The sequence below is a fragment of the Podarcis bocagei genome, assembly GCF_964188305.1.
Source record: "Podarcis bocagei genome assembly, chromosome: 7".
Classification (NCBI taxonomy): domain Eukaryota; kingdom Metazoa; phylum Chordata; class Lepidosauria; order Squamata; family Lacertidae; genus Podarcis; species Podarcis bocagei.
In genome coordinates, this window is record NC_138132.1 from 1,823,786 (window position 1) to 1,849,353 (window position 25,568).

Sequence of the window (25,568 nt, forward strand, 5' to 3'; positions counted from 1 at the left end):
CTGTCCTTCCAGTGAGCACTCAGGGCTGATTTCCTTCAGAATGGAGAGGTCGGATCTTCTTGCAGTCCATGGGACTCTCCAGAGTCTCCTCCAGCACCAGAATTCAAAAGCATCCATTCTTTGGCGATCAGCCTTCTTTATGGTCCAGCTCTCACTTCCATACATCACTACTGGGAAAATCAGAGCTTGAACTATACGGACCTTTGTTGGCAAGGTGATGTCTCTGCTTTTTAATGATTCTGTCTAGGTTTCTCCCAAGAAGCAGGCGTCTTTTAATTTTGTGGCTGCTGTCCCCATCTGCAGTGATCATGGAGCCCAAGAAAGTGAAATCTCTCACTGCCTCCATTTCTTCCCCTTCTATTTGCCAGGAGGTGATGGGACTAGTGGCCATGATCTTCGTTTTTGATGTTGAGCTTCAGACCATATTTTGCGCTCTCCTCTTTCACCCTCATTAAAAGGTTCTTTGATTCCTCCTCAAAATCTTTATCTATCTATCAAAAGATAGATAGATAAATAGACAGATAGATAGATAGACAGATAGATAGACAGACCGACCAAAAAATAGATAGATAGACAGATAGATAGATAGATAGATAGATAGATAGATAGATAGAATTGGAGAGAGAGAGAAAACAGTGCCGGATTTATGTACAAGCTAAACACTCTCTTGGGGGCCCCTGTGGTCTAAACCACAGAGCCTAGGGCTTGCCGATCAGAAGATTGGTGGTTCAGATCCCCGCAACGGGGTGAGCTCCTGTTGCGCAGTCCCTGCTCCTTGTTGTTAGCCGCCCTGAGCCCGGTTTTTGAACGAGGAAGGGCGGGGTATAAATAAATTATTATTATTATTATTATTATTATTATTATTATTAGTATTAGTCCACCATCGTGTTCTCAAGGTGGCCAAGCAAATGCTTCTGGGAAGCCCTTGGGCACCAGAGCCGCCCCTCCCTTGCCCCCCAGGGTTTCTAACAACTGGTACTCAGTAGTATTACTGCCTTGCAAAATATCAGCTTTAAGATGGCCCCTCTAGATTGACATGACACACAAGGAAAAATGAAGAGGAGGGAGGAGGAAAAAGCAAGCTCCAGTAGAAGTTATTATGGAACTGTGGCAGTTCTGACTATTGTGCTTCTGATTAAGAGCAGGCATAGGCAAACTCGGCCCTCCAGCTGTTTTGGGACTACAACTCCCATCATCACTAGCTAACTAGTGGTCAGGGATGATGGGAGTTGTAGTCCCAAAACATCGGGAGGGCCAAGTTTGCCTATGCCTGATTAAGAGCAATCCCTTCTTGTGTAAACTCTCCCGCACCCGGTCACCAACTGGCTTCCCGGGCCCTGATGAAACCATGTAACATTTAAGCCACTTAAAAACAAACTGGCAACTTTGTGTAACTATGTATAAAACTCCATTGAAAGTTGATTTAAAAGAAACATGACCGTTGCTATGTTATTTGGCACGGTTTTATTGTTCCTAAGAAGAATGGAACACATGGAAAGGACAGGCCTACAGCATGCTTGCAGAACTTTGTCTCATCATGTAATAAAGTAGAGAGAAAAATAACAATGAAATAAGTGCAATAATAGGAAATCGGTTTATTACGATCGACCCAATTCAAATCTGAAGTGGGTTTTTTGCAAGCATGTGCAGAAATTGCTTACGATGCCTCATCGCCCTGTTTCAGGTAGGTAGCCGTGTTGGTCGGATGCAGTCGAAATAAAATAACAATAATAATAAATTGTCCAGTAGCATCTTAAGAGACCAACTAAGTTTGTTCTGGATATAAGCTTTCGTGTGCATGCACACTTCTTCAGAAGGCTTATACCCAGAACGAACTTAGTTGGTCTCTAAGGTGCTACTGGACAATTTTTTTAATTTATTGCATTGCCCTGTATTTCGTTCATTTTTTAAAAAAATTGTTTTTAAGTCATACTTTTTGCACTTCGAGTTGCCTTTGTATTTATGATTGCACCAAAAGTTCAATAAAAAATAATTGGGCGGGGTGCGTGGAGGAAATAGGTTTCAGTACAGCTTCCAGGAGTTGGCAACCGCTTTGGCCTTAATCCGGAGTGACTCCGCATTGTCACTGGAAGGAAGCAGGCCTTCGCTCCCGGACCCCACCCCTCTCTTCCCGCAAGAGGGCGTCGCCTCCTTTGGGCACCCCCCCCCACCCACCCACGGGCGCATTCCTGGCGCCTGAATCACAAGCTGCTGGGGCCGAGCAGCGGAATCCGGGGGGGGGGGCGTGACTCCGGATCGGACACGCTCCGCTTCCTCGCTGCAGTCCAGGAACCGGCAGAGCCAGTTCGCCAGCAGGAAGAGAAAGCTCCTCCCTGAGTAAAACCAACAGTTCGCTCTCTCTGGTCGGAGTGGGGGAAATGCCTGGTGCGAATCCGTTAATTCGGAGCCGCATCGGATTGTTAGTCTCAAGCAGGAGCCGCTCCTCCCTCGCAAACTGCTCTTTGTTGTTTGAAAGGTCCTGTGTGAGTGTCTGGAGGCGGTTGGAGAATGGATGGCTGCTAATGGATTGAGGTTGAATCCTGACAAGACAGAAGGACTGTTTCGGGGGGACAGGAGGCGGGCGGGTGTGGAGGATTCCCTGGTCCTGAATGGGGTAACTGTGCCCCTGAAGGTCCATTCTGTGTCCAGGGCAGCTGTTTACCAGCTCCATCTGGTACGCAGGATGAGACCCTCCCTGCCTGCAGACTCTCTGGCCAGAGTGGTGCATGCTCTGCTTATCTCCCGCTTGGACTACTGCAATGCGCTCTACGTGGGGCTACCTTTGTAGGTGACTCGGAAACTACAACTAATCCAGAATGCGGCAGCTAGACTGGTGACTGGGAGCGGCTGCTGGGACCACATAACACCAGTCCTGAAAGACCTACATTTGCTCCCAATACGTTTCCAAGCACAATTCAAAGTGTTGGTGCTGACCTTTAAAGCCCTAAATGGCATCTGTCCAGTATCTCTGAAGGAGCGTCTCCACCCCCATCGTTCTGCCCAGACACTGAGGTCCAGCACTGAGGGCCTTCTGGCGGTTCCCTCATTGCGAGAAGCCAAGTTGCAGGGAACCAGGCAGAGGGCCTTCTCGGTAGTGGCGCCCGACCTTTGGAACGCCCTTCCAGCAGATGTCAAAGAGAAAAATAACTACCAAACTTTTAGAAGACTTCTAAAGGCAGCCCTGTTTAGGGAAGCTTTTAATGTTTCATTGGTTATTGCGTTTTAGTTTTGTGTTGGAAGCCTCCCAGAGTGGCTGGGGAAACCCAGCCAGATGGGTGGGGTATAAATAATAAATTATTATAATTATATTATTATTATCCTGGGCTCTGCGATCATCATCTGAAGCCCTTCTCCCTGGGCCCCCTCCATAGGAGGTCCGGGGGTGGCAACACAAGAACAGGGCCTTTGCAGTGGTGGCTCCTTGCTTGTAGAAAGCTCAGAGTGGCTGGGGAAACCCTGACAGATGGGCGGGGTATAAATAAATAAATAAATAAATAATAATAATAATAATAATAATAATTACAAAATTGTTTTTAGAAATAAATGATGGAACAGACAAGCCCACCGGCAGGGGGCGTGAAGGCAAGGCGGTGTGTTGCTGCCCAGTGATGCCTGCCAATTCCTAGTGGTAGACTGCCTTGGAAGCTGGAGGTTCGACTGAGCTCAATGGGATGCATCTCCAGTCATTTTTGCCCGCAGCTGCGAGCCTGCGAAAGGCAGGGGATGTTGGGAAATCATGCAAGCGGTGGGGGTGGGAAAGGGGAATCTGAAATATATATTTTCCCCCAATTTTTTTTATTGGTTTTCCAATATTTTAACAAACACAACAGCAAGCAAGAAAAACAGCACAAGATCAGAAAACAAAAACACACACAAAACATCTGTTTTAACTGTTATAATCCCACTTTTGTTATCATTGTAAAGTGACTTCCTCAAATCCCCCTGGCTGAGTTTCCAAATAGTTCATCGTAGCAGTTTTCCAACACTATTTTCGTATAAGATTTACTTGTTCAATTAACATCTTTATTTCTTTTCATTTTGACTTCAATCCATAATATTATACAATTTCACAGAGTTACATCCTAGGCCAATCTGTTACTCACAAATATTTCTATTTAAGTTGAAATATTTTTCCATATATATATATATATATACTCAAAAAGGACCTCTATCTAGCCTTTTGAAACAGTCATTTAAAGGGGAAACTAAGAGATAATAGAGATTTTAAGAAAGATTGGGAACTGTTTATGTTGTATTTAAAGAACTATTGTAAAGAAGTGGACTCACTAGCAGGGTTTGCCTAAACACAATGAAGAAAACAAACAAAAAAGATGTAATATGGGAAAGATGATAAAAAAAATTGAAACGACTGTAACAATATTTAATTGAAAGATTATAAAATGTAACTAAAAGACAACAGGCAGGAGAAGGAAATACTTAATGAACCTGAAGTTGAGGTTGGGGGAAGAAAGGTAGGGATTTATATACTATTTTGTTGAAAACATGAATTGTGATGAATATAACATTTGTAAAATTCAGTAAAAACTATTAAAAAAGGAAAAGAAACAGTTATTTAACGCCGATCTCAGCCTCGTTCTCTCTCTTTTCTTTTTCTGGCACGGCAGGCGGAAATTCAACCGGTGAAGCTTCCCCCCAGCGCAGGATTCCGACCAGTGGACGGGCGCTAGGACCCCGCGGCGCCCTCCGGGCGGCTCGGCTGCAGTGACTCGCTCGGGCGTGGTAGATCCCGCAGCGGACCCGACGGAGAGCCGCCCGCAGCAGAAGCGACCCCGCAGCAGCCTCGGCCACAAGGTAGGAGTCTGGGGGCAGATCCGGACCTGCAGGCTGGTTCTGGGCACCAACTGGGTTATTTTCCCCCTTCCAGGCAGTAGATCCCTTGGGGAGATCACGGGTGGATCCCGGTCCCCCCCACTAATAACTACGGGGAGGATCTACTTCCTCCACTGGGCCTCCTCTGGCTCCCTAGCCCTAAATCTTGTCCACTGTCCATTTCCCCTCCCTCTAAATCCCCTGGAAGCCCATTTGGACACGATCCGGCGCCCACTAGATCCCTCCCTGCTCTCTCTCAGCATTAGTTTCCGTTTTGTAATCTACTCCCCCCGCTGCAAACTCGCCCTTCCTTTTCAACACACATCTCCTCTCCTTCGAAGGAGATCTCTCACCCACCCTAAATCATCCGGGCTGTCGTCATTGTCAACCCTACTCAGAGTAGACCCATTGGGATTAATGTACATGGCTCACCTCGGCCCATTGACTTTAATGGGTGTTTTTCTGAGTAGTCTTTAGTTGGATACAATAGCCCTCTTTTTTCTTGGATCCCCCTATATCTTGTGGTTTTCCACTGGGAATGCTTTCCCTTTCCCGCCCAACTTTTTCCGTTATGGGTCCTGTATCCGTTCCTGGGATCTGTTGCCCTTGGACCCAATCCGAGGCCGCTCCACAAACGATGGCTCCCAACCACCCTTCAAAAGTTCCAGGAACTTTATGGGGTCGACAATGAGACGCGTATGATGTTGGGAGCAAGAAAATCTAGTAAATGATCCATTCTAAGGTTACCAGATTCCCCCCCCAATGAATCATGGGACACTTTTCAACTTCGATCGATTTTGTGTGGGGACTGATTTGTAAATCGGGGGATTTCCCCCGGGAAACGGGGACGTATGGTAACCTTAATCCTTTCACCTTACAGGATTTAATACTTTGCAGAAGTTTTGTCTAGGGATGCCTCTCTCTGTATGTGTGTTTTCCCAGATCCAAGCTGCCCCAATTTAGCCCCGATCCCTGCTTCCCGGGGTTGGTCTAGATGACCCCTGGGATCCTGTCCAAATCTACAATTCTACGATTCTCACAGCTCCTTTGGCTATGGGGCTGTACACACACACACACTCACACACACTCTCCTAGGCAACACTATTGCAAACTCCTCCACAAACCATTGCAAAATATTAGATCCAGCGAAGTCAACAGATCCCTCTTTTCTGTGTCGAGCTGCTCTCCGAATTGGGGAGGGTTCCTCTTGTGTTGGAACTTTTTCCTCTGCTGCAATGGTCTGGATCCCGGCCCAGATCTCAAGGTTTCAGTGCAGCCATCTCCCACTTTTGTTATATTTCGTGACGCCAAACCATCCTTTTATTTCGAAGCATTCTTACATTTCCAGGAAACCTTTTTCTTTGTGGGGGTGGGAAGTCTATTGCGCACAGTGGCGCTTACTCCCAGGTAAACGTGCCTGGACCCCAACAAAGGGCAGATCCGTACATTTGAAGCATATTCAATGCACATTCAAAGAGCAGGTCTTCACCCCAAGAACGCTGGGAACTGTAGTTTGGTCCAGGGCGCCGCAAATGGTAGCTTTGTGAAGGGAAGCTATAGTTCCCAGGGTTCTTGGGGGGGGGGAATCATGTGCTTTAAATGCGCATTTGCTATTCTTTGAATGTGTGGATCTGCCCGCAGTTTAAACAGAAAACCCTTTTTTGTAACCGCAGGGAACCCTGGGAGTTGTAGGCAAGGCCGTGAATCAGGAGGCTCTGGCAGGCAGATCTGTAAGCGCCCGCAGAACTACTCACCCCAGAGTTCCTTCCGAGGAGGAGCCTGTGACAGTTAATCCGGTTTCACTCCACCCGACAGACACGCCAGCCTGTTAGGCCTGCATAGTTCCTCCAAAACACACACACACACAAAAACCCCACAAGACAGGAATGTTGGAACGGACATTTCCAGCTTCCGTCTTAAACTGGTGCCCCCAAAACATTTCTTAAATGCCTTCCTTTCTCCAAACGCCAGCGATGTTTCTTAGAGGGTCCTGCTCTTAAGTGATTTCCTTTTGTGTGTGTGTGTGTGGGGGGTTTTAACAATCTAGTGGAAAATGAGATTAAAAAGAAGAAACATGGGGTATCTGGGTCGTCTTTGCAGCTTTGGAAAGAAAAATAAGGATTTTACTAGCTGGGAAGAAGGAAGTAACCGGGGAAGTCTGAGCAGTTTTATCCAACTATAATGCGCGCCCGCGCGCACCTGGCCAAACATTGTGTCTTCTGTATGTTTTGGACTACAATTCCCATCAGCACTAGGTTTGGGGAGGCTGGATGTCAGGATTCCCAGGTAATAATAATAATAATAATAATAATAATAATAATAATAATAATAATAATATTTTTAAAAATAATTTTTATTTATACCCCGCCCTCCTCAGCCAAGGCCGGGCTCAGGGCGGCTAACAAGCAATAAAAACAAGTTGAATGAATACAACTTAAAAACAAGATTAAAATACAACATTAAAACATTAAAATGCAGCCTCATCGCAGGAGGAGAAGGAAAGGAAAAAAGAAAGAGGGGGAGGGAATCAGATTGGCTCCAAGCCAAAGGCCAGGCGGAACAACTCTGTCTTACAGGCCCTGCGGTCTAGTATTGTTTAGATCTATAGTATAGATCTAGAGTATTGTTTAGATCTACTATAGATCTAGTATTGTGGGAGGGTGTGGGGACAAGGAGTGCTTAGAGCAGGAAAAGCCGATTGCATTCTCTCCCCGCTGCCCCCTCCGATCGCCCAAAGTGCCTCTCCGTGTCCTCTGCTGCTCGTCACCAAAATTTAAACCCAGAATTAGCGCTGTTTGGGTGTGACGAGATTTGCAAATATCCCTCCCCCGGAAAGGTTGAACATGCAAAAGCTAAACAAAACAAAAACCGACAAAGAGTTTCATGGCACCTGTAAGACCAGCATATTTCATAGAATTGTAGAGATGGGAGGGGGGGTCCCTGAGGGTTATCTAGTCCAACCCCCTGCAAATATGGCAGAAACGTTTCTGGACCCCAGTCCATTTCTACCTGAGTTGCAGGGTTATCCTGAGTTGCAGGTTCACACATGCGCACATGACATCACGCACAAACACAGACGCACAAAGAGACGCACATGGTTAAGGGGTGGGAATGGTTAAGATTGAGGACCAGTGCTGGATTTATGCATAAGCTAAACAAGCTATAAGGGACGCGGGTTGCGCTGTGGGTTAAACCACAGAGCCTAGGACTTGCCGATCAGAAGGTCGGTGGTTCGAATCCCCGTGACGGGGTGAGCTCCCATTGCTCAGTCCCTGCTCCTGCCAACCTAGCAGTTTGAAAGCACGTCAAAGTGCAAGTAGATAAATAGGTACCACTTCGGCAGGAAGGTAAATGGCATTTCCGTGTGCTGCTCTGGTTCGCCAGAAGCGGCTTAGTCATGCTGGCCACATGACCTGGAAGCTGTACGCCGGCGAGATGAGCGCCCCAACCCCAGAGTCGGCCACGACTAGACCTAATGGTCAGGGGTCCCTTTACCTTTAATGCAAAGGTGTATGGGACGTGGGTGGCGCTGTGGGTTAAACCACAGAGCCTAGGACTTGCTGATTAGAAGGTCGGCGGTTCGAATCCCTGCGACGGGGTGAGCTCCCGTTGCTCGGTCCCAGCTCCTGCCAACCTAGCAGTTTGAAAGCACATCAAAGTGCAAGTAGATCAATAGGTACCACTCCGGCGGGAACGTAAATGGTGTTTCTGTGCGCTGCTCTGGTTCGCCAGAAGCGGCTTAGTCATGTTGGTCACATGACCTGGAAGCTGTACGCCTGCTCCCTTGGCCAATAAAGCGAGATGAGCACGCAACCCCAGAGTCGGCCACGACTGGACCTAATGGTCAGGGGTCCCTTTACCTTTAAACAAGCTATAGCTCAGGGCCCCACTCTCTTGGGGCCCCCATAAAATTTAAAGGAAAAAAGAACCTGGATGTACATTTCCAAAATATAAGATAAAAAACAAATAAAACAAAACCTACATACAGGAATCGTGGTTTGTGTTGTGTCGGCTCCTGTGATGTAATACATGGCCGCTGCCTGCTAGCCTGCTCCCTAAATTATCACTGCTTTGCTCCTATCTATATATAGGGTGCCAACACTCTGCATGGACTGCTTGCAGGGCAACATGTGCAAATGGCTTGAGATGCCTATTAGGTCCATAAATGACCATATAGCATATATTCAACACAAAAAACAGCGTCAATTTGTTTTGGACAAAGGACAGCTGGACATATAAAGGGCCCCATTCCCTCCAGGAGCTGAGGGCCGCATCAAACCTAAATCTGGCCTTGTTGAGGACAGTAGGAAATTAAATGCAGGAAAAGTACAAGGAGTGGTGATTACCTTTTTGAACAGTGACCATTAAGTTAAGCCTGTTTTTTCCAAGCGTGACTAAAAACCTTTCCCTGAGCTTTTCAAAATCCCCTGATCTCTCTCGTTCCTCCAGGAGGGGGTGTGCCACATTAAAATAGTCTGGATACAGAGTTTGTGGAGGGAGGGGTCAACTGTTGCAACCCAGCGGCTTCCTTGTTTGCATGTTATGCCTTTGACCCCCCACCCCACGGCAAGGAGGGGTCCCACTTCATGCAAGGACCCCCCCAGAAACTATTCTCAGGCACGCTGGCTTCTACGAGGCTGATATTTAGCATTTGGGTACAGGCAGAATTTTTACTATTAACCTCTTAGAGTATTCTTTGGGAAAGAAAACAGGATGGAGACATTTTAAGCAACATGCACCATTCTTCCTCTTCTTCTTCTCCTCCTCCTCCTCCTCCTCCTTCTCCTTCTTCTTCTTTGGCGATCCCTTGTAGCCGAATAAGATTGTCTTCCATGAACTTGGCCTTAACAGTGAGTCCGTAAGTGACTGTGGAGGCCAATTCTGGATCCACACGTCCTTCCACACTGGGGACATTGGTTCACGGGCGGGAGTTGATCATGGTGAGGGTTTGCCAAGCATGCCTTCCTCTTAGCACCGTTTATCCCTTGCGTCCTGAGTTTGAGTGTCTTCAAAGCCCATGACACTTTTGGTAAAGGCTGTTCTCCAGCTGGAGCGCTCGCAGGCCAGTGTTTCCCAGTTGTTGGTGTTTATACAGTCTTTAAACCTCTTTTGTTGACCACCAGCATTACACTTTCCATTTTAAAGTTCAGAATAGAGTAGTTGCTTTGGAAGATGATCCTCAGGCATCCGCCCAACATGACCAGTCCAAAGAAGTTGATGTTGAAGAATCATTCCTTCAACACTGGTGATCCTTGCTTCTTCTAGTACACTGGCATTAGTTCGCCTGTCTTCCCAAGTGATGTGCATTAAATATTAAGGGTCATAGTTTAGTTTTAAAAAGAAGTAAAGGCAGAGGGGGTTCTCCCCCCTTTTTTTGGAGTGGGTGGGTGTTACACCCTGTAAATTGTTAAATAAAGGCAGGACACCCTGCTGCATAATCTATTCCAGACATCACATCCAGAAATCTATTCCAGTTTTGTACTTTACAGTGTAATCCTATAAATGTGAGTCTGAAAGAAAGAAAGAAAGAAAGAAAGAAAGAAAGAAAGGGCTCCCTTGACTTCAATGGGACCTTCTCCCAGTCTGTGGGCACAGGATTATATTGTCAGTCTTTGGAGGTTTCTTCCTATTTCCTTGAAGCTTACTCAGAGATGTGTGAATTTACCCCTTAATTTACAGTGGTGCCTCGCAAGACGAAAAGAATCCGTTCTGTGATTCTCTTCGTCTAGCGGTTTTTTTGTCTTGCGAAGCAAGCCCATTAGCGGATTAGCGCTATTAGCGCTATTAGCGGCTTTTAGCGGCTTATCGGATCAGCTGATAAGCAGCTTAGCGGCTTAGAAAAAGGGGGGAAGGGAAAAAAAACCAGGAACTCGCAAGACATTGTTGTCTTGCGAAGCAAGCCCATAGGAAATTCGTTTTGCGAAGCACCTCCAAAACGGAAAACCCTTTCGTCTAGCGAGTTTTCCGTCTTGCGAGGCATTCGTCTTGCGGGGCACCACTGTATTCAGATTTTTTTAAACCCCTCCTTCAACCAAAAGGGTTCTCAGAGCAGCTTCTACAGAGTCAGGAAAAGCAACAGAATATCTCCCTGCAGGATTACTATATAACAGACACTGCACAAAAGAAAATGAGGATGGGGAGGGTAGAGGAAATTTGGGGGGGGGGGAATTTAGGCGCAAAATGTTAAATAGTAGCTCTTATTCAAATTGGAATGGATACAGTTCAGGGCCAGGAGTTGGGAACAGAATCAGATTCGCGTTACACAATAGGACTTAGGTTGGCTGGGTGTGTTATGTTGGTAAAAAAACACACTATGTAATTCTCCCCCCTTAAGAAAAGAAAAGGAAGACCTGCTGCTTAATTCTCTAATTTTAAGGTTCTTAGCATTAAGAAAATGTGACGAGGCGTTACATGAAATGTGTTTTACGCATAACAAAACTTGCGACCGACGTAACACCGAAATGTTCATCTTGCACAGTTGCAAGTGTGTGTGTGTTTTAAACAAACTTTCTTTTCTCTCCAAACAGAGAAAACACTTCTGAAAATGTTCCTTGTCAAAAACTTCCTTGGCGGAGGAGGAGGTGGGGGCGGCGGTGGAGGAGGCAACATCAAGATCGGGGGAGCAAACATCAACATTGGCAATGTCATCGGAGGGTTTTTAGGTGGTGGAGGGGGGAGTGGAGGCGGAGGAGGAGGCGGAGGCGGCGGAGGAGGCGGAGCCATGGGGATCCTGGGAGGAGTCATCAGCGCCATTAGGTGAGTTAAAAAAAAGAGTTTATTTACAACATATACACAAACGTTTATAAAACAAACAACAGCAAAACCACAACCAAAAACAAATAAAAAAAGTATACAGTGGACGCTCGGGTTGCAAACGTAATCCGTGCACGTTCGCAACCCGCAGCGTTCGCAACCCATGTCTGCGCATGTGTGGGTTGCGATTCAGCGCTTCTGCGTATGCGCAACCGCCGAAACCCGGAAGTAACTCGTGCCGGTACTTCTGGATTTCGGTGGTCCATAACCCGAAAAAACGCAACTTGAAGTGGCTGTAACCCGAGGTATGACTGTACACATAATCTATAAGAATGTACCTAAACTTATACAAAACAAATAGCGAACAACACACACCCACACACCATAATTCTGTTCTTCCTTTCTTCCAGTTGACTTCCTTCATCCTCTCTACATGGTTCTCTTTTCATTTTTAGTAAACTGTCTCCATCATAGTTTGTTATCCCCCCCCCCTTTTTAATACAATTTTTAACTTAAGTACCATAAATTATCCTGCAGAAGTTAATTGAAACAAGTCCAAGTATTAATTTGAGGGGACTGCTTTTTAAGGTGTTCTCTATGTTTTCCCCATTCTTTTTGAAATTTTTGCTTTTCTGACCCCCTAACTGCCTCTGTCAGTCTGGCCATTTCAGTGTAGTCAAATAATTTATCCTGCCATTCTTTTTTGGTCGGTGTTATTTCTTTTCCCCCAAATTTTTGGCAATTAGTGAGTTTATTATATTGCTTATGTCACTGGCTTGTAAATAGCCACTTGCCTGCTTACCAGGTAACCAGAAAGGGAAGACAGTGGTAGTTTTTATTCCGAGCGTTTAACGCACCACAAATTATTGCAGAAGGATGCAGGTATAAATTATTATGGCCTTATACCTTGTCTGCCACCGTGTGGCAGGTCAGCATGAAAATGGCCCAGCGATCTGGGATCCATCCAGCCACAGTTCTCACTGGATTCCACCAATCAAAATATGTCAGTTCCCTCCTAACGTGATCAGAGATTTCACTATTTAGGCTACTAAGGCAGCAGATGGATTCATCTGAGTCAAAGGTCTGACCCTGAACCTGCTTTTAGTGCCAAGACCCAGCCTGAAAAATGGGGAGGGATATGAAAGAAGAGAGGAACTCTGAGCATGTGCAAAATTATTTTCTCCATAATCCTGATCTGCTACTTTGCACACGTCTTGGATTAGGCTTCCAGAACGGAAAGAATAACTTGCAAATCAGCTCAATCCCCAATATCTTTTTTTATTTTGAAATGAAATATCGCTTAGGAACCTGGATCTGGGGTTGGTGTGTGGTTCAGATGTCACCTTGCTTTATTTCCTGTGCGTGTTTCTGTTTGTGTGGCTGAGAGAGAGCAATGTCAAGGCAAATGGCTTATATTAAGTGTCAAACCTTTGCATACTTTTGCGTGCAGGGTTAGGCTGGACTGAGTCCCAAAAGCCCACAGCCCCAGAACTTACCTTCCTTATTGGTTATTGATTTATTTAGAGCATTTGAATCCCTCTCCTCAGGCAAAATGGCTCTGGAGTGGCTTACATGCAGATGGTCAAAACAAGATAATTGCATACCTCAGTTGGTAGAGCACGAGACTCTTAGGGTTATCCGTTCGAACGCCACATCGGGCAAAAGATTCCTGCCTTGCCGGGCATTGGACTAGATCAGCCTTTCTCAACCTGTGGGTCCCCAGATGTTGTTGAACTACAACTCCCATCACCCCTAGCTAACAAGGCCAGAGCTCAGGGATGATGGGAGTTGTAGTCCAACAACATCTGGGGACCCACAGGTTGAGAACCACTGGAATAGATGATTCTTGTGGTCTCTTCCAACTCTACAATTCTATGATTCTAAGACGGTTCCTGCCCGCTGTCCTTCAATATAGAAAAAAACAATAGACAGCACACAAGGCAAACAGGATGAGGAGGGAAGAGGAAAAAGAAGAAACCAAACTCGGGCAACAGTTCTTCATGCAATGACCAGCTTGCATAGTTCAGGGGTAGGAGGTTCCTGATGGAGCTGGGCTTTGGGCAAAACTTCCTTGTGCTTTGGGTTGGGGGTTAGGTGGGTTAAGCCATCCTTCACCAACCGGGTGGACTGCAACATCTGGTTGCTGAAGACCTGTGCAGGCTCCCAGCTCTGTCTTCTCCTTCTACCCAGTCCTGGAAGCCAAAGTGGTTTATGTGTGTTCTGAGGACTAAGGAAAGGCAAAGTTCTCCTCCCCTGGGAAGTACCGTACTTTTCCATGTATAAGACGAGTACACTCATACCTCATGTTACGTTTGCTTTGGGTTGCGTTTTCAGGTTGCGTCCCGTGGCGACCCAGAAGTACCAGAAAGGGTTACTTCCGGGTTTTGCCGCTCGCGCATGCGCAGACGCGCAAAATGACTTCATGCGCAGAAGCGGCAAATCGCGACACGCGCAGACGCGGGTTGTGTTCTGCTCATGTTGTGAACGGGCCTCCGGAATGGATCCTGTTTGCAACCAGAGGTACCACTGTATTTTTTTGTGAAATTAATGTTTAAAAATTGGGGTCGTCTTATACACCGGTAGGGCAGAGGGGTACGAGTGATTGGCTGCTGCCGCGAGCCTGAGATTGTCTTCGGTGTTCATGTGGGTGATTGGCAGCAGCTGGTGGCAAGTGGTAAGACGTTTGGTGGCTTTTGCTCAACAACTCTGGGCAATTCTCCCCCCCCCAAAAAAAAACAACAACTCCGGACAACCCCCCCCCCCCATTTTCTTAATTTTTAGTTCCCCAAAATAGAGGGCGTCTTATACATGGAAAAATACAGTATTTTGCCTTTGAGGACCTTTCCTTCCACTGTTTGCAGAGATGGGCTGGTAGCGGAACGGCTAGTTCGTGTTTACCGTCAGACTGGTTTGCTAGCATGCAGGGAAACCTGGGTCAACAAGCCAAACAGCCACCAGCAGCTGGGATGAAACCCAAGTCTTCTCTATCAGAAGAAGAGTTAGGCTTCTGTCCCAAACACGCTTACCTAGGGAGTGAGCCCCACTTAACTTTGGGACACTCCTTTCAGGGTAAACATACTGAGGATTGCAGTTATTATTGTACCACGTCCAGCTTTGCTGCTGAAGTTTGGACTCTCGGGAGTGAAGTCCAGGGTTCTTGAGTGGAGGAATTATTATTATTGTTGTTGTTGTTGTTGTTGTTGTTGTTGTTGTTGTTGTTGTTGTTATTATTATTATTATTATTATTTATTATTATTTATACCCCGCCCATCTGGCTGGGCTTCCCCAGCCACTCTGGGCGGCTTCCAACCAAATATTAAAATACAGTAATACACCAAACATTAAAAGCTTCCCTAAACAGGGCTGCCTTAAGATGTCTTCTGAATGTCAGGTAGTTGTTTATCTCTTTGACATCTGAAGGGAGGGCGTTCCACAGGGCGGGTACCACCACCGAGAAGGCCCTCTGCCTGGTTCCCTGTAGCTTTGCTTCTCGCAATGAGGGAACCGCCAGAAGACCCTCGGAGCTGGACCTCAGTGTCCAGGCTGAACGATGGGGGTGGAGATGCTCCTTCAGATATATATAAAGAACCATGCTACCACTTTAGAAAGTCGTGGCTTCTCTCTGCCCCCCAAAATGATGGGAATTACAGTTCATTAAGGGCACTGAGAGTCGTAAGGAGACCCTTGTTCGGCTCGCAAAGCTACAATTCCCAGAATTCCCTGGGAAGAAGAAACAGAAATCATCCGGGCATGTTTTGGGACTGGCACGGGTCAAATTGCAGAGATCTTTGGATGCCAGGCTGGCGACTGGGAAAAGCAGAATGGCACTTAGAGAAGGATCTGAGATATTTTCTTTGGAGCTTGAATTTGTTTTATTTTGGATTGCCTGATTTGATGTTTTAAGGTGTTGTCAACTTCTTTGAGATTTCTTATTTAAAATATAAAGTGGTAAATATATGATGATAGTGATATTTATAGTTATAATGATAATAATCTTCAGGGGCAAGGAGCCTCGACTTTCCATTGTGGCGACCGTAACCCAGGTCTAAGGTGCCATTTGGCGATTAGATTATATATCTGAGTTTCTAACCCTGAAAGAGATTGACTGTTAAATCTCTCTGTGAATTGTAGGTCTGGGAGGGGAATGGGTTATTTCTTCCTTTTCCTGCTGAATCATACCTGGAATTTTCCAGCTATCCTGTATGCAAATAAGGCCACAGCATGAGGCACGATGATTCCAAGTCAGCCCTGCTTCTGAGCTTTCTGAAAGCAATGTTCCCACCATTCCAAGCTTTTCTCTGAGACCATGAGGGCTAGAAGCTTGGTTTAAAACTTGCAAATGCGCGCGCGCGCACACACACACACACACACACACACACAGACAGACATGTTACTGTTGTTTTCTTTCCTTCCTTGCATTTTGATGCCCGCTAAAAACCTTGTTTAGACCAGTCTTCCCAGGTGTGTGGAAAGTTGAAGTAATTTTAATCTGTTTTAATATTCTAGTTTTTGTATGTTTTAAAGCAGGCATCCCCAACCTGCAGCCCTCCAGATGTTTTGGCCTACAACTCCCATAATCCCTGGCTAACAGGACCAGTGGTCAGGGATGATGGGAATTGTAGTCCAAAACATCTGGAGGGCTGAAGGTTGGGGGTGCCTCTTTTAAAGTATCCTTTTTACTTTTCTTTGTTACTTGTTACTTTGTACTTTACATTGTTACTTGGTTTTGCTGTTTTGTAAACCATATTAAAAACAAACAAACAATTAAGCGGTGTATATACCGTATTTTTCGCTCTATATGACGCACTTTCCCCCCTCCAAAAATGAAGGGGAAATGTTTGTGCGTCCTATGGAGCAAATGCAGGCTCCTTGGCTTCAGTGATAGCAACGCGAAGCCTCCCAAGCACAGAGGGAGCGCTCCCTCCGGTCTCCGGAGGCTTTGCGTTGCTTTCGCTGAAGCTTCGAGAGCGAGAGGCGTCGGTGCGCACCGACCCCTCTCGCTCTCCAGGCATCAGGGATAGCCGCCTGAAGCCTTCGGAGCGCAGCGCGAGTTCCCACTGCCCTCCAGAGGCTTCAGGTTCTTTTTGCTGAAGTCTTGCTCTCCCGGCTTCAGCAAAAGGAACCCGAAGCCTGCGGAGCACAGCGGGAACTCGCACTGCGCTCCGAAGGCTTCAGGGATCTTTGAGGCTGGCGGTGGGGGAAAGCAGCGCTTCCCCCCGCCAGCCCCAAAGAGCAGGTCGAAAGGAACCTGTAGCCTCCGGAGCCCAGCAGGAACTCCCGCTGCGCTCCAGAGGCTTCAGGTTGCCTTCACTGAAGCCTGGAGAGCGAGAGGGGCAGTGCACAGTGACCCCTCTCGCTCTCCAGGCTTCCAAGGTAGCCGCCTGAAGCCTCCAGAGTGCAGTGGGAACTCCCGCTGCGCTCTGGAGGCTTTGGGCGAACACACCTTGAATGCACAGAATGCACCTTGTTTTAGAGGGGGAGAACAAGGGAAAAAAATCTCCCCCTCTCTGCGCAGCACCCCTTCAGCGAAGCGGCAGGAGAAAACAAGGTGCGTCCTATGGTCAGGTGCGTCCTATAGAGCGAAAAATACGGCACTTTATGAAATAAAGACACACAGAGAGTATCATAGAACTGTAGAGTTGAATGGGCCCTCGGGGATCACCTAGTCCAACCCCCTAGATCATACGCGACAAATGGCCACCCCACCTCCATGGAGGATGGAGCAAGCTTGTTTTCTCCTGCTCTGGAGGGTAGGACTCGAACCCAGGGCTTCGAGTTACAAGAAAGGAGATTCTGACTCAAGATCAGGGAGAGCTTTCTGACAGTAAGAGTCGTTTGACAGTGAAACAGTCTCCCTTGGGAGGTGGCGGACTCCTCTTCCTTGGAGGTTTTTAAGCAGAGGTTGGGTGGGGGGTTGGACTAGATGACCCCTGGGGATCCCTTCCAGCTCTGCGAATCTTTGATTCTATGAACTCCTCTATGAATTCTTGAAGAGCAGGATATCGCTTTTGGGTGAGGCCCAGGGAAACCTCAGTTGGGGCTGATGGGAATTGTAGTCCAGCTCGTATTGAACCATCCATTCCCGTGGCGATGCTTTGAAAGACCCTCCACTGATCACGTTTATCTTTTCTGTCCTCCATGCCTGCTGTCCATCAGTGAAGCAGCCGCTCAGTACAACCCAGAACCACCGGTAAGTCCTTCATTTCCATTTTTTCCCTTTCCCCCCTTTTTCCTTTTTTAAATATATCTTTATTAATTTAAAATAAATACATTGATGAAAAGCAGATGTACATACAAGTAAACAAGCATACAACAAACAAACAAATAACAGAAAAATCAAACCAACCACCAAACTATAAGATATAAGAAGATTAATATAATTATCATCATAGATACTCCTGGTATGGAACAAAATTATAACATTTATAGAAAAGAAATTTAAAACTGACTTCCAATCAATCTCACTGTATTTTGTCTACCCATTACTTTATGCCGCACAGTTACATATTCCTTATATAATTTCTTTTTACCTCCCTACGAACTTATATTTATACAATACAGGGATCAGTCTAATTCTGCCGTGATGTTTCCTTTTATTCCATAGTTTTCTAAATATTCTTTAAAGATTCTCCAATCCTTGTAGACTTTTAGTTTTGGTTGGCCTCTTACTCTTCCTGTCGCTTCCATTTTTCTTGCTGCGCAGCATTCATTGCCGCTTTCGCTGGAGACAGGATACTGGGCTGCCGATTCAGGAAGCTGCCAGAAGTTTGATTTTGGCCACTGCCTGGGATTTTATGGAATAGAATTGGGCAGGCTGGGTCCGTCCCCCCGGCCTACACTGCTCTCAAACTTTCCAGGCGCGGGTTTTCTCAAGTCCTCCAGGAACTGAACCCGGGACGTCCTGCACAGGTTCCCTCCCTCCAAGCTACGGCCCTCGTCCAATTCCGTGTTTCTCTGTTTCTCTCTTCTCAGCCTCCTCGCAGCCACTTTTCCAACATCGAAGCCAACGAGAGCGAAGAACAGCGGCAGTTCCGGAAGCTCTTTGTGCAGCTGGCGGGAGACGTGAGTGTTTTTGTCTCTCTATCCACCCCCCAGTGGCCTTTCCGTAAACACTGAGGACTAGCCTGATGTGTCAGATGGCAATGGTGGTTGCTCGTGAGTAAGCAGTCAGGACTCCCACCTGTCCTTTACAGGTTTTATTTTGTTGGTTTTTTTCAAAAAAGTTTATGGATTTTCACATTTACCACAAGGAAAAAGGAAAAACATTACAAAACAAAGGAAAAAGGACACAAAAAGGAATTATTACTTCAAATCCCTAATTTCATTACATTGAAAACTGACTTCCTCAAATCCCCTCTAACTGAATTTCATTATATCACCTTTTTAACACTTCTCCAAATTCATATTTCTAATGATATTAACTCCTTTCATTTACTAACCTCTTCTCCTTTATTGATATTCTGATCCTTAATATTTACTAGCACATATTCTTATTCTACCCCTAAGCCTATTAATTTCTTCCAAGAATTTTCTATTTATCTTATATTACAGTATTTAGCTAAATATTCTTTAAATTTCTTCCAATCTTCTGGATACTCCTTTCTGGCCGCGGATTCTTCCAGTCGGGTCGGCCAGCTCCAAAAACTCCAACATCTTCATCTGCCATTTTTCTATTGTTGGTATCTCTTGCTATTGCCGCTGCAGTTTTCTCTGTGAACTCGGTGGGCCTTACGTCTGAGTAAAACACACATGGGAAATGCAAAACAACTTTCTCTAGGCTCTGAACTTTCCCTTTTGCGCTGCAGCCGACACCATTCCTTTTCTTTTGTCCTAGGACATGGAAGTCAGTGCCACAGAACTCATGAACATCCTGAACAAAGTGGTCACCCGGCGTAAGTGGAAGATTAGTTTCCTTTGGGGCCTATAGGGGTGGCATTGGGAGCCGGTGGGATGCCAACACTGATGGGAGTGTCTCATATTTATTATTGCAGTACCTATTAACCCTTATCACCCCAACCATTGGTCTTGCTGGCTGGAGCTAGTGGAAGATGAGGTCCCCACAGCCAAGTCCCGTCCCCCCCCCCCCCGGCTAGATGGCGCTTCCGGCTTCTGATTCCGCCATTGGTCTCAACCCCCTTTTGCCTCTTCCTTTCCAGATCCGGACTTGAAGACGGACGGCTTTGGGATTGACACTTGTCGCAGCATGGTGGCCGTCATGGACGTATCCTCTTGCCAGCTGGGGGTCTGGGTTTGGGTTTTGCTCCCTCTGCATTCACACACACACACACACGCCCCATATTTTTCGCTCCGTAAGACTCACTTTTTTCTTCCTAAAAAGTAAGGGGAAATGTCTGTGCGTCTTATGGGGCGAATGCCTGGTCCCTGGAGCTGAATTGGGGGAAAGCAGATTGTGCCTTTGAAAGAAGGAAGTGGGTGTTGAAACAAAGCCACTGACCTAGTTTTTAGAAGAGGAAAACAAGGAAAAAGTATTCTGAACGAAACAGTGGATGTGTGATTTTTGTGGTGCTTGTGGCTTTTTGCTCCTTGACTGTGCCCTGTGCAGAGCGACACAACCGGAAAACTGGGCTTTGAGGAATTCAAGTACCTCTGGAACAACATCAAGAAGTGGCAGGTAAAATGGAAATTTCTTTATTTTTTTGCATCTAGCACACTCCTTTTTTGGGATGGGGCTGTGGCAGGGTGGATTTGATTTAAATCAAATTGATTCAAATCACAATTTAAATCACTAGTCAGTAAGACTTGATTTAAATCATTTGTTTTACAGAAAGGTTCAGCCTTGCTGGCATCCCCTTAATATGTGCAACCAGAGGAAGGTTTCATTTTTGGAATCATAAATTTTCAGAGTAGTTTTTACAGTTATGTCAAAAATGACTGATTTGGTTATACTATTGGAAATACACAGGCAGGGAATTACGAAATTGTTTAAATTTGGACAACTTTTCTGCTGTACTTCATTGGAAGGAGAAAAATAATCATTTCCTTCATAACAATTCAAACAATTTATTTAACTAATACAATAACATTATAGCATATGTATCCATGTTTGTTAACCGATGTGGTTAAATGTTGTTGTTTTTTAAAAAAAAGCTTAGACTGAGTTTTAGCACACATGAAAAACTTAAATCAAATTCCTTTTTCCTGGTGAATAGCCTTTGGACTATAATGTAACTTAAACAGAAAACTATCTTTAGAAAGATTTTTCATCCAAAAGCATCTTGTTTTAAAAATCCGATTTAAATTTTAAAAAAAATATGATTTTTCTAAATTTTATTTTCAAAAAACCATGGATTTTTATCCACCCTGGACTGTTGTGGAGTCTTGGGTTGGTGAGGACATTATTCTGTTTAGCTGTCCTGTTTGCCTTACCTTTGTCTTTTTGATCTCCTCACCCCACCCCACCCCCCAATTTTGGGGTTTTCCGGACATCAGTGCATCTACAAGCAATTTGATACCGATCGATCTGGAACCATCGGCAGCAGCGAACTCCCAGGAGCCTTTGAGGCAGCAGGTAAGGGGCAAACGTGATTGGGTACCTAAAAAACGCCATCCACACCATACATTTAAAGCACTATGACATCATTTTAAACAGTCCTGGCTTCCCCCAAAGAATTCTGGGAGCTGTAGTTTGTTAAAAGGGTGTTGAACCCCTTGCCGGAATTAAGATTTCCGGAAGAAATATCAACAACCTCAGATATGCAGATGACACAACCTTGATGGCAGAAAGTGAGGAGGAATTAAAGAACCTTTTAATGAAGGTGAAAGAGGAGAGCGCAAAATGTGGTCTGAAGCTCAACATCAAAAAAACGAAGATCATGGCCACTGCTCCCATCACCTCCTGGCAAACAGAAGGGGAAGAAACGGAGGCAGTGAGAGATTTTACTTTCTTGGGCTCCATGATCACTGCAGATGGTGACAGCAGTCACGAAATTAAAAGACTCCTGCTCCGTGGGAGAAAAGCAATGACAAACCTAGACAGCATCTTAAAAAGCAGAGACATCACCTTGCCAACAAAGGGCCGTATAGTTCAAGCTCTGGTTTTCCATGGTGATGTATGGAAGTGAGAGCTGGACCATAAAGAAGGCTGATCGCCGAAGAATGGATGCTTTTGAATTCTGGTGCTGGAGGAGACTCTTGAGAGTCCCATGGACTGCAAGAAGATCAAACCTCTCCATTCTGAAGGAAATCAGCCCTGAGTGCTCCGAATCGAGACCTGTTCTCTGACTTATGGAATATTCAGAAATGGCAAAACGTACCGGAATATAAGAAATCAAGATAAATTTATAAAATAATGGAAATGGTTTATTGAATATTTACAGATAAATTGCAAACAGATAAAAACATTATTATTGTAATAACCTGCAGTTTCATAAGAGTATATATTTAAAGCAGATAATTAAATGAATTTGGATATGCAGAAGGTATTAAGAAATAAATTTAAGGAACCACAGAAAGGGGGGGGGGGAGGAAGTCAAAAACTTTGAAATGTTAAATTGATGGTAAAACTAATGAAATGTATAAACTTGAAAAGTATAAACAACAACAACAACAACAACAACAACAACAACAACAACAACTAATAATAATAATAATAATAATAATAATAATAATAATAATAATAATAATAGAAAAGCTGTTCTCTGACTAGCTCCTCCCTCTTTCCTGCCCTCCAATTTCCCCCCTTTCCTTGCCAGGCTTCCGGCTGAATGAGCAGCTGTACAGCATGATCGTGCGCAGATACTCGGATGAGAACGGCAACATGGACTTCGACAACTTCATCAGCTGTTTGGTGCGCCTGGACGCCATGTTTCGTAAGTTGGCGTGTCTCCGGGGGTTCTGCCAGAGGGATCCCTTGCGGGTGACTTGTTTCCTATCCCAAAAGAGCTTTCTCGAGCAGCTGCTGGTTTCAGCTAGGGTGCATCTGGCGACCCCACCCTGAGGCTGGCTGCCTTTGCACGGGAGTCCTTGCACCCGCTGGTGCGAATGTCAACATGGCCTGGGCCAAGGGCATCGCTGATCCCCGACTTCAAGGCTATGGCTTTTAAGTGCAGAACCACATACTTCTGTGATGATACAGTAATATCTCGGGTTAATTGTGCTTCAGGTTGAGTGCTTTCGGGTTGCGCTCTGTGGCGACCCAGAAGTAACGGAACGCGTTACTTCCGGGTTTCGTCGCTTGCGCATGCGCAGATGGTCAGAATGACGTCACGCGCATGCACGGAAGCAGCGAATCTCGACACACGCGGACGCGGGTTGCATTTGCTTCAGGATGTGAACAGGGATCCAGAACGGATCCCGTTCATATCCAGAGGTACCACTGTATTAACTTATGATCTGTGTGTGTGGTTTGGGAGCTGCACGGCCAGGGAAAAAGCAGTGCTGTCCAGGGTTGTAAAGACTGCGGAGAGAATAATTGGGTGCACTCTTCCCACCTTGGATCAAATCTATGCTTCCAGGTGCCACAAGAAAGCTGCAGAGATAGCGCAGGATAGTGCGCACCCTGGAAATGATCTCTTTCAGCTTCTGCCTTCTGGAAGAAGGTCCAGGGTTATAAAGACTAGGACTAGCAACCTGAGAAACAGTTTCTACGCAAATGCAATTCTGGTTCTAAACGCAGTGTAAGGTACTCTGTGTGGGAGTATATGGTATTTAATTATGGGGTATCAGAGTTTTTAGGGGGCTAATCAGGCTGGGATAGCTGGGATAGCAGGCTTGTTGGTTTTTGAATGTCTGATGTAGGTTTTCAGTTTCATTGTTCTGTATGGGACAATGACAATAAAGATTATCGTATCCGTTCTGCTTTCAGGTGCCTTCAAATCTTTGGACAGGGATGGAAGCGGGCAGATTCGTGTGAGCTTGAAGGAGGTAAGGAAAACTTTTGACTCTTGTTGCACTTCATGATCCAGGGTGAGGAAGCTATGGGTGAGACGGTGAGATATGGGGCAGGATAGGGGAGCAGCAGACCGGCTTGCAGGAGACGGAGAGATGCAGATGGGGAAGGAGTTGGGCTGGTGAGATGCTTGGAAGATGAGGACTAGAAACCTGGAGAGGATGTGGAGAGTGACGTTCTTCTTCTTCTTTTCCCCAGTGGCTGCAGCTCACCATGTACTCGTAAGGCCGGCCCGCCTGTGGGATTGCGCTCCCCACCCTCCAACATCACCGAGCCTCTTCTGGACTGTTTTTAGAACTTCCATGCTACATCTGCCCGGCAGTCCTCCCTGTGACGCGGGACAGTCTATAATAAATCCCTTTCTTTTCTTTTTTCAGTTTCTCTTCCACTCCCTTTGCTAAAGCAAAACAACAACAGGGCCCCCCTTTTACTATGTTTGTTTTATTTTGCATTTTTAACCTCCATTAGAAAAGCAACTGCTAATACAGATTTACGTTAACTGTTTTGTTTACTAACAGCGGATGGGTGTCTTTTTGAAAGAAGCCTCCAGTTTGCAGTGAAATTTGCTTTTCCTTTCCCCAGGCCGGCTCGGTTTACCACGGTGCCCGTGCAGATTCCATAATTCACTATAGTTTCACGATGGAACAATTGTCTTCATTTCAGGAAGTGGACAGCTGAGAGGGCCTGAATATGAAATTCTTACCCCTAGCAAAGCCACAGCTCTCCTTGGGGGACCTGTGTCTAGGCTGGTGGCAAGATTGCAACGGCGGTTGCGTGTGTTCTGTGTGTGAATTCTGCACTGTGGCTGGAGTTTGCCCCCACTAATCCTTGAGAACCATGCAGGAATAAAAAATCCATCGCTTCCTGCTGTCTGCCATTTTAACTCCATTTTCTTATGGGCAAGTTAGGCCAGGAGTGTTGTGATGGGAGTCGGACTAGACTGACCTGAAGGCAACAGCACGCACCCCACAAATGAAGGAAATCGGGCCCCCCCATTTATAAACCGGGGAGTGATCCCCTGTAGCACTTTGCATGGATGCAATTTCAAAAGCAATAGGTCAGTAGCAGCCGAAGTCCGCCCAAAACTATTTAAGGAACGCCAGTTATAGAGGCTTGTAGTTTATTAAAAAATATTTTAAAAAAACCAAGAAACAGCTGGTATGATTCTGCCCAAGGGCAACTGCGAAATGTTTGCTTTGTGCAACCACAGTCTTCCTGGCAGTTTAAAAACAATGTACCTTTTTATTTTATTTTTGCAAATTGCATGGAGACTAGACTGCCATGCAGACTCTCCCCCCTGAGCTCTATACTTGCAATACATATGCAATTTCTATGCATGCATTTTGAAGGAATAAAAGAGTAGAAAGACAACTGGTTCTCTCTCTCTATATATATATATTGTGCCTTGAATGATAAGTATTCCTAGAACAGATTTCCCTTGAACATGTTGCTCTATCACCCTCTAGTGGCCCTACTTGGTATTACAGTAGAGTTTTCCCAACTTGGGAATCCAGAAAACTGGTGAAAGAGTTTTGTTTCGTGCCTTCCCATTTCTAACCTGCAGAGAATTTCCCCCCCAGTATCTGCCTCTAGTGCTGAATTTCGGAACGTGGTTCTTTGAAATCAAACAGTTCTCAAGTCTGGATTTTTCAGATACCAGCCCTGGAGGGATGTCCAAATAAAAATATTTTTTTACGCCTGCCCTCTCCAACATCCTGTTTTGATGTACCCCGCTTAGAATGGGTGATCACGAGGAGAGTTTTGTCCTGCATTGGATTACCATTATTTTTTGTAAATTTGTCTAATTTTGAAAATTCGAGCAGCTGTAGGAAAAGGATCACCCGCTGTCTCTTCCACTGGGACCTGGTGAAAGAGTGTTCCAGCCAGATGAAGAGAATGTGTGCCTTTGATTTTTATTTTTTAAAAATGATATCCAAGAGAGGGAGGGGGAGGGTTGCCTTTCTGTCGGATGGCAGAGAGAAACCCTTGCCTCAAAAATTTGCCAGTTGCCTGTGCCTCTTCCCAACACTCCCTCTGTTTTCTAAACGCAAGAATAAAAGTTGTGCAATGAGAACAA

The 25,568-nt window shown here is 45.7% G+C and overlaps 1 protein-coding gene across 1 annotated transcript; it reads left to right on the forward strand.

Annotated features, from left to right (window-relative positions):
• The first annotated feature begins 4,687 nt into the window (after positions 1-4,687).
• CAPNS1 (calpain small subunit 1) lies at positions 4,688-25,568 on the forward strand. The gene is made up of 11 exons (XM_081200634.1): positions 4,688-4,812; positions 11,358-11,586; positions 17,740-17,773; positions 18,556-18,645; positions 19,418-19,475; positions 19,740-19,804; positions 20,147-20,215; positions 21,034-21,112; positions 22,296-22,412; positions 23,408-23,466; positions 23,690-25,568. The coding sequence occupies exons 2-11, from the start codon at positions 11,375-11,377 to the stop codon at positions 23,714-23,716; spliced, it is 810 nt and encodes a 269-aa protein (XP_081056760.1). The 5' UTR covers positions 4,688-4,812; positions 11,358-11,374; the 3' UTR covers positions 23,717-25,568.